Source organism: Camelina sativa, chromosome 17 (genome assembly GCF_030686135.1).
Source record: "Camelina sativa cultivar CO46 ecotype springtype chromosome 17, ASM3068613v1".
NCBI classification, from domain to species: Eukaryota; Viridiplantae; Streptophyta; class Magnoliopsida; order Brassicales; family Brassicaceae; genus Camelina; species Camelina sativa.
This window is the reverse complement of record NC_141896.1, coordinates 26,033,763-26,043,549: the sequence shown is the minus strand read 5'-3', so window position 1 is coordinate 26,043,549 and position 9,787 is coordinate 26,033,763. Positions and strand designations below refer to the sequence as shown.

Below are 9,787 nucleotides of genomic sequence, written 5' to 3'. Positions count from 1 at the left end.
TGGATTGGGCTTATGAGATACGAGATGGCTTGGTCAGCCCATAGGTTGTCGATCGTACGGACGTCCGTACGGTTGTACGGACGGTGGTGGCCAAGGTGGTGTGCCAAACTCATATGAGATAGATGTGGAGAGTTTAAAAGCCACTTATAACCATTTTGTCCCAAAACAGGCTAAAACCAAGAAAACATTGCTTAGAAGCTGTAAACAGCTATGTTAGTGTTTATGGGGTTAAAATGTGTCTTAATCCAATGCAATTAACTAATTATAAGAGTTTGAGATAGATGTGGAGAGTTTAAAAGCCACTTATACCCATTTTGTCCCAAAACAGGCTAATAGCAAGAAAACATTGCTTAGTAGCTGTAAACAGCTATGTTAGTGTTTATGGGGTTAAAATGTTTCTTAATCCAATGCAACTAACTAATTATAAGAGTTTGAGATAGATGTGGAGAGTTTAAAAGCCACTTATACCCATTTTGTCCCAAAACACGCTAACAGCAAGAAAACATTGCTTAGTAGCTGTAAACAGCTATGTTAGTGTTTATGGGGTTAAAATGTGTCTTAATCCAATGAAACTAACTAAGTATAAGAGTTTGAGATAGATGTGGAGAGTTTTAAAGCCACTTAGACCCATTTTGTCCCAAAATAGGCTAAAACCAAGAAAACATTGCTTAGAAGCTGTAAACAGCTATGTTAGTGTTTATGGGGTTAAAATGTTTCTTAATCCAATGCAACTAACTAATTATAAGAGTTTGAGATAGATGTGGAGAGTTTAAAAGCCACTTATACCCATTTTGTCCCAAAACACGCTAACAGCAAGAAAACATTGCTTAGTAGCTGTAAACAGCTATGTTAGTGTTTATGGGGTTAAAATGTGTCTTAATCCAATGCAACTAACTAAGTATAAGAGTTTGAGATAGATGTGGAGAGTTTAAAAGCCACTTATAACCATTTTGTCCCAAAACAGGTTAAAACCTAGAAAACATTGCTTAGAAGCTGTAAACAGCTATGTTAGTGTTTATGGGGTTTAAATGTGTCTTAATCCAATGCAACTAACTAATTATAAGAGTTTGAGATAGATGTGGAGAGTTTAAAAGCCACTTATACCCATTTTGTCCCAAAATAGGCTAAAATCAAGAAAACATTGCTTAGAAGCTGTAAACAGCTATGTTAGTGTTTATGGGGTTAAAATGTGTCTTAATCCAATGCAACTAACTAATTATAAGAGTTTGAGATAGATGTGGAGAGTTTTAAAGCCACTTATTCCCATTTTGTCCCAATAAAGGCTAAAACTAAGAAAACATTGCTTAGTAGCTGTAAACAGCTATGTTAGTGTTTATGGGATTAAAATGTGTCTTAATCCAATGCAACTAACTAATGATAAGAGTTTGAGATAGTTTGAGATAGATGTGGAGAGTTTAAAAGCCACTTATACCCATTTTGTCCCAAAACAGGCTAAAACCAAGAAAACATTGCTTAGAAGCTGTAAACAGCTATGTTAGTGTTTATGGGGTTAAAATGTGTCTTAATCCAATGCAACTAACTAATTATAAGAGTTTAAGATAGATGTGGAGAGTTTAAAAGCCACTTATACCCATTTTGTCCCAAAACAGGCTAAAACCAAGAAAACATTGCTTAGAAGCTGTAAACAGCTATGTTAGTGTTTATGGGGTTAAAATGTGTCTTAATCCAATGCAACTAACTAATTATAAGAGTTTGAGATAGATGTGGAGAGTTTAAAAGCCACTTATACCCATTTTGACCCAAAACAGGCTAACAGCAAGAAAACATTGCTTAGTAGCTGTAAACAGCTATTTATGGGGTTAAAATGTGTCTTAATCTAATGCAACTAACTAAGTATAAGAGTTTGAGATAGATGTGGAGAGTTTAAAAGCCACTTATAACCATTTTGTCCCAAAACAGGCTAAAACCAAGAAAACATTGCTTAGAAGCTGTAAACAGCTATGTTAGTGTTTATGGGGTTAAAATGTGTCTTAATCCAATGCAACTAACTAATTATAAGATTTTGAGATAGATGTGGAGAGTTTAAAAGCCACTTATACCCATTTTGTCCCAAAACAGGAGAGTTTAAAAGCCACTTATAACCATTTTGTCCCAAAACAGGCTAAAACCAAGAAAACATTGCTTAGAAGCTGTAAACAGCTATGTTAGTGTTTATGGGGTTAAAATCTGTCTTAATCCAATGCAACTAACTAATTATAAGAGTTTGAGATAGATGTGAAGAGTTTAAAAGCCACTTATATCCATTTTGTCCCAAAACAGGCTAAAACCAAGAAAACATTGCTTAGAAGCTGTAAACAGCTATGTTAGTGTTTATGGGGTTAAAATGTGTCTTAATCCAATGCAACTAACTAAGTATAAGAGTTTGAGATAGATGTGGAGAGTTTAAAAGCCACTTATAACCATTTTGTCCCAAAACAGGTTAAAACCAAGAAAACATTGCTTAGAAGCTGTAAACAGCTATGTTAGTGTTTATGGGGTTAAAATGTGTCTTAATCCATGCAACTAACTAATTATAAGAGTTTGAGATAGATGTGGAGAGTTTAAAAGCCACTTATACCCATTTTGTCCCAAAACAGGCTAAAACCAAGAAAACATTGCTTAGAAGTTGTAAACAGCTATGTTAGTGTTTCTGGGGTTAAAATGTGTCTTAATCCAATGCAACTAACTAATTATAAGAGTTTGAGATAGATGTGAAGAGTTTAAAAGCCACTTATACCCATTTTGTCCCAAAACAGGCTAACAGCAAGAAAACATTGCTTAGTAGCTGTAAACAGCTATGTTAGTGTTTATGGGGTTAAAATGTGTCTTAATCCAATGCAACTAACTAATAATAAGAGTTTGAGATAGATGTGGAGAGTTTAAAAGCCACTTATACCCATTTTGTCCCAAAATAGGCTAAAATCAAGAAAACATTGCTTAGAAGCTGTAAACAGCTATGTTAGTGTTTATGGGGTTAAAATGTGTCTTAATCCAATGCAACTAACTAATTATAAGAGTTTAAGATAGATGTGGAGAGTTTAAAAGCCCCTTATACCCATTTTGTCCCAAAACAGGCTAAAACCAAGAAAACATTGCTTAGAAGCTGTAAACAGCTATGTTAGTGTTTATGGGGTTAAAATGTGTCTTAATCCAATGCAACTAACAAATTATAAGAGTTTGAGATAGATGTGGAGAGTTTAAAAGCCACTTATACCCATTTTGTCCCAAAATAGGCTAAAATCAAGAAAACATTGCTTAGAAGCTGTAAACAGCTATGTTAGTGTTTCTGGGGTTAAAATGTGTCTTAATCCAATGCAACTGACTAATTATAAGAGTTTGAGATAGATGTGGAGAGTTTAAAAAGCCACTTATACCCATTTTGTCCCAAAACAGGCTAAAACCAAGAAAACATTGCTTAGAAGCTGTAAACAGCTATGTTAGTGTTTATGGGGTTAAAATGTGTCTTAATCCAATGCAACTAACTAATTATAAGAGTTTGAGATAGATGTGGAGAGTTAGAAAGCCACTTATACCCATTTTGTCCCAAAACAGGCTAACAGCAAGAAAACATTGCTTAGTAGCTGTAAACAGCTATGTTAGTGTTTATGGGGTTAAAATGTGTCTTAATCCAATGCAACTAACTAAGTATAAGAGTTTGAGATAGATGTGGAGAGTTTAAAAGCCACTTATAACCATTTTGTCCCAAAACAGGTTAAAACCAAGAAAACATTGCTTAGAAGCTGTAAACAGCTATGTTAGTGTTTCTGGGGTTAAAATGTGTCTTAATCCAATGCAACTAACTAATTATAAGAGTTTGAGATAGATGTGAAGAGTTTAAAAGCCACTTATACCCATTTTGTCCCAAAACAGGCTAACAGCAAGAAAACATTGCTTAGTAGCTGTAAACAGCTATGTTAGTGTTTATGGGGTTAAAATGTGTCTTAATCCAATGCAACTAACTAAGTATAAGAGTTTGAGATAGATGTGGAGAGTTTAAAAGCCACTTATAACCATTTTGTCCCAAAACAGGCTAAAACCAAGAAAACATTGCTTAGAAGCTGTAAACAGCTATGTTAGTGTTTATGGGGTTAAAATGTGTCTTAATCCAATGCAATTAACTAATTATAAGAGTTTGAGATAGATGTGGAGAGTTTAAAAGCCACTTATACCCATTTTGTCCCAAAACAGGCTAATAGCAAGAAAACATTGCTTAGTAGCTGTAAACAGCTATGTTAGTGTTTATGGGGTTAAAATGTTTCTTAATCCAATGCAACTAACTAATTATAAGAGTTTGAGATAGATGTGGAGAGTTTAAAAGCCACTTATACCCATTTTGTCCCAAAACACGCTAACAGCAAGAAAACATTGCTTAGTAGCTGTAAACAGCTATGTTAGTGTTTATGGGGTTAAAATGTGTCTTAATCCAATGCAACTAACTAAGTATAAGAGTTTGAGATAGATGTGGAGAGTTTAAAAGCCACTTATAACCATTTTGTCCCAAAACAGGTTAAAACCAAGAAAACATTGCTTAGAAGCTGTAAACAGCTATGTTAGTGTTTATGGGGTTTAAATGTGTCTTAATCCAATGCAACTAACTAATTATAAGAGTTTGAGATAGATGTGGAGAGTTTAAAAGCCACTTATACCCATTTTGTCCCAAAATAGGCTAAAATCAAGAAAACATTGCTTAGAAGCTGTAAACAGCTATGTTAGTGTTTATTATGAGTTTGGCACACCACCTTGGCCACCACCGTCCGTACAACCGTACGGACGTCCGTACAATCGACAACCTATGGGCTGTCCAAGCCATCTCGTATCTCATGAGCCCAATCCACTAAGGAGAGCTTCCAACGATCTCCTATCATCGAGATCCTTCTATTATAGCCGTTGGGCAACTTGCAAGTGGGAAGTCAAGGGTTTAGTCACATGTAGGAATAAGGAGATGTCGCTATCTCCCATTAATGTGTACATAGGATCCTAGGGAAGAATATCCTCTTTGTATAGCTCTATATATGGTTTGTAAGTATGTTCTAATTCAAGTAAGAAAAGAGTTTAACTCTCTTTCTCCTCTCTACTCTCCTTTACACTCGCATACACTCTACACCTCTCACCCTTGTCCGAATTCAAACTCTTCCTCTCTCTCTCTTAAATCTTTCTACCTTAAATCTTACATGGTATCAGAGCAGATTTGATTCTGTTTTTGCCTCAAATCTCCATCACTCCCTTCCGCATTCTCTTTCTTGTTCTTAAAATTTCTTGTTCTTGAATCTTCTTTCTTTAACCGTTGGACAATAGCTTTAACCAACGGTCTCTTCATCTTTTCCATGGAAACTACCAAAACTCTCATTGTTCCAGTTACTCTCAAGGGAGAGAATTACTTACTGTGGGCTAGAACCACAAAGACAGCCCTATGCGGCCGAGGACTTTGGTCCCATGTTGAGACGAGCGAAGCTCCTAGTGGCGAGACCACCAAAGACGGCAAGGATCTTGTCGCGGATGAGAAGAACAAGTGGTTTCAAGAAGATCAGGGAGTCCTAGCTATCATTCAAAACTCCCTAGATGCACCTATACTTGAAGCTTACTCTTATTGCGAGACAGCAAAAGACTTGTGGGACACTCTCAAGAATGTTTTTGGGAATGTTACAAATGTAAACCGAATCTTTGAGATTAAGAGGGCTATCAACAATCTCAACCAAGAAGATATGGAGTTCACCAAGCACTTTGGGAAGTTTAGGTCCCTTTGGGCTGAACTAGAGATGCTCCGGCCGGCGACTATAGATCCGGCCATTCTGAATGAGAGGCGTGAACAAGATAAGGTGTTCGGCCTTCTCTTGACCTTGAACCCCTCCTACAATGACCTTATCAAGCATATTCTACGGTCGGACAAGCTCCCTAGTCTTGATGATGTTTGTAACCAAATTCAAAAGGAACATGGTTCCATGGGGTTGTTTGGAGGCAAGGGGGAGCTAGTGACCGCTAACAAAGCTGAGGTGGCCTCCGCAAATCGTGGCTACTACAAACCGGAGGACAAGAACCCACCGGTGTGTGAACATTGCAAGAAGGTCGGCCACTTCAAGAGCCGTTGCTGGATCCTTCACCCTCACCTCCGCATAAACCGTGGAGGAACAAGCCGAGGTGGACCTAGAGCTAACCAAGCCAGCATGGTGAGCGAGGCGGCGACCTCAACACCAAGTGGCCAGACGCTTGAGGGGAACGGAGTGGCGTTGGCGGCATCTTCGGAGCTGGTACGCAAGTCAGACCTCGACGCCCTCATCAAGGCCCTAAAGGAGGCCTCCGGTAAAACATTTCTTGCCTCAAATAAAATTAAACCCCTTATTGTTGATTCTGGTGCATCTCACCACATGATTAGTGATTCTAGGCTAATTAGTGATATTAAACCTGCTAATGGTAATGTTGTGATAGCTAATGGTGAGAAAGTTCCTGTTAAAGGCATAGGGAATTTAAAATTATTTGATAAAGAAACTAAAGCCTTTTACATGCCTAATTTCACATCTAATTTGTTATCAGTTAAAAGGGCCACCACTGATTTAAATTGTTATGCAATATTTGGTCCTAACAATGTTCATTTTCAGGATATTGAGACAAGTAAGGTTCTTGGTCAAGGAAGTTCCAAGGATGATCTCTATATGCTTGAGGACTTGAATTTATCTTCTACTGCATCTTGTTTTAATTCGGTTATTATTAAACCTAGTGATTCTATTTTACATGCTAGGCTAGGACACCCTCACACAAGAGCTTTATCTTTAATGTTTCCTAATATTTCTTTTAAAAATGAGGAGTGTGAGGCTTGTATTCTTGGTAAACATTGCAAGGCTGTTTTCCCTAATTCTAGTACTATTTATGAAAATTGTTTTGATTTAATTCATTCTGATGTTTGGACATCCCCTTGCTTATCTAGAGAAAATCAAAAATATTTTGTGACTTTTATTGATGAAAAATCAAAATATACTTGGATAACTTTGCTTCCTTCTAAAGATAGAGTTCTTGAGGCTTTTACTAATTTTCAAAATTATGTCTCTAACCACTATCATGCCAAGATTAAAATTTTGAGATCATATAATGGTGGAGAGTACACAAGCCATGCCTTTAAGCAATATCTAGCCAACCATGGAATACTACACCAAACTAGCTGTCCATACACACCTCAACAAAATGGGGTAGCTGAAAGGAAGAATAGGCATCTCATGGAGGTAGCAAGGTCTATGATGTTCCACACAAGGGTTCCAAAGAGATTTTGGGGAGATGCTGTGCTAGCTGCTTGTTACCTTATCAACCGCACCCCCACAAAGATCCTCAAAGACTTGTCACCATTTGAGGTATTAACTAAGGACAAACCTACATTCAATCACTTACGAGTTTTTGGGTGTGTGTGCTATGTGTTGCGACCAGGTGAGCTAAGGGATAAGCTTGATGCTAAGAGTACAAAGGCTATGTTTCTTGGCTACTCCACTACACAAAAGGGGTATAAGTGCTATGAACCTACAACAAGGAGAGTCCTAGTATCTCGCGATGTCAAGTTTATAGAGACACAAGGATTCTATGATGAACAGAATTGGGATGAGCTACGCAATCTCTCATCCTCACCATCTGATCGAACACGCAACCTCCGAGTTCTTCTTGAGCGGTTAGGAATTGACAATGATCGGATCAATACCGAGCCGGCCAGCCCTACCTCACCAGCTCACCCTGAACCATTGCGCGAGCCTGAACGTGACATCCATACTGATGATCCAATCGAGCAGCCTGAGGAGTCAACTGAACTACCCGCAGACAACATTGCCGAGCCGACCGAGGATCCGGCCGAGCCACTTGAGGAAATCATTACACCAGGCTGTGCCAACCTGGAAGATGGAACCATAGTCCCTCTAAGGCGCATTCAACGCATCAAATATCCTCCTACCAATTGGAAGAACACCCGTGTCTACTACAACAATGTGGCCATTGCTCATCCGATTCAAGCCGTGTGCTCACTTGCCCACTTTCCTAAGGAACATCAAGTTTTCCTTGGCCACATTGATGAACACTGGATTCCAAGAACCTATGATGAGGCCAAAGACCATAAGGTATGGAGGGACGCTGTTGATGCCGAGAACACGGCCATGATACAAAACCACACATGGGATGAAGCTGACCTACCCAATGGCAAGAGAGCAGTCACCTCAAGATATATCTTTACTATCAAATACAAGAGCAATGGGGAGATAGAACGGTATAAGGCACGCCTTGTAGCCCGGGGATTCACGCAAACGTATGGGGAGGACTATCTTGATACGTTTGCTCCGGTGGCCAAACTTCACACCGTTCGAGTGGTTCTCTCTCTTGCCAAAAATCTTGATTGGGAGCTATGGCAAATGGATGTGAAGAACGCCTTCCTACAAGGCGAGCTCGAAGATGAAGTGTATATGCGGCCACCACCGGGCCTAGAAGACACCATTGGTCCGGGGAAGGTTCTCAAGCTCAACAAAGCCATCTATGGACTAAAGCAGTCGCCAAGGGCGTGGTACCACAAGCTGAGCACAATCCTCCTTGACAAAGGCTTTCGCAAATCCGAGGCTGATCACACACTATTTACCTCACCAAGCACCAAAGGTATAGTAGTCATCCTAGTGTATGTTGATGATATCATCATCACTGGGAGTGACTCGGTAGGTATTGAAGACACTAAAACCTTCTTGAAATCAGTCTTTGATATTAAGGACCTTGGAGAGTTGAAATATTTTCTTGGGATAGAAATATGTAGATCAAAGGAAGGTTTATTTCTATCACAAAGAAAATATGCTCTTGACTTGTTAAATGAGACAGGAAAATTAGGTTCAAAGGCAGTGGCATCACCTCTTGAAGAGAACTACAAGGCCGGAGGACAGGGGGAGCTTGAGCAGGCACCATACAAGGACGTTGGCCGCTACCGGCGCCTAGTAGGTAAGTTGATCTATTTAACTATAACACGGCCTGATATTTGCTTTGCTGTGAACCAGGTGAGCCAGCACATGAAGAATCCAACTGTCCATCATTGGAACATGGTCGACCGAATCCTTAAATACATCAAGGGCTCACCGGGACAAGGCATTTGGATGGGCCGCAACAAGAACACCGAGTTGGTAGGATATTGCGACGCTGACTATGCTGGAGACCGTGGAGACCGTCGCTCCACAACTGGCTATTGCACATTCCTTGGAGGCAACCTGATCACTTGGAAGAGCAAGAAACAAAAGGCCGTATCACTTTCAAGTGCCGAATCCGAGTATAGGGCCATGCGCAAACTCACAACCGAACTAATGTGGCTCAAAGCACTCCTCAAGGATTTAGGAGTGGAAATCACAAGTCCTATCACCATGCATTGTGACAATGAAGCTGCCATTCACATAGCAACCAATTCAGTGTTTCATGAGAGGACCAAACATATTGAGGTGGACTGTCATAAGGTGCGAGAGCAAATCAAGCTTGGAGTTGTCCTGCCATGTCACACCGAGAGCAAGGAACAACTCGCTGACATCCTCACCAAAGCTGCAAGCCCCCAAGTGTGCGAATATATTCACTCGAAGCTCGGCCTTATAGACCTCACTCGGCCATGAGTCTTTCACATGGCACCTACACTCTTTTTCCCTTATGTATAGTTTTTCCCATGAGGTTTTCTATACTAAGGTTTTTAATGAGGTGGGTGCCTAGACTGTCAAGCTTGCCTGGTCATCTAAGTCAAGCTTGAGGGGGAGTATGAGTTTGGCACACCACCGTCCGTACAACCGTACGGACGTCCGTACAATCGACA

General features: G+C 39.7%; 1 protein-coding gene across 1 annotated transcript; it reads left to right on the top strand.

Moving 5' to 3' along the window:
* Positions 1–5,321: 5,321 nt before the first annotated feature.
* LOC147924329 (uncharacterized) lies at positions 5,322–8,124 on the top strand. Its single transcript, XM_087496723.1, has 3 exons — positions 5,322–6,297; positions 7,546–7,891; positions 8,010–8,124. Exons 1-3 carry the CDS (start codon positions 5,325–5,327, stop codon positions 8,122–8,124), a joined length of 1,434 nt encoding a protein of 477 aa, XP_087352849.1. The 5' UTR covers positions 5,322–5,324.
* Positions 8,125–9,787: the final 1,663 nt, after the last annotated feature.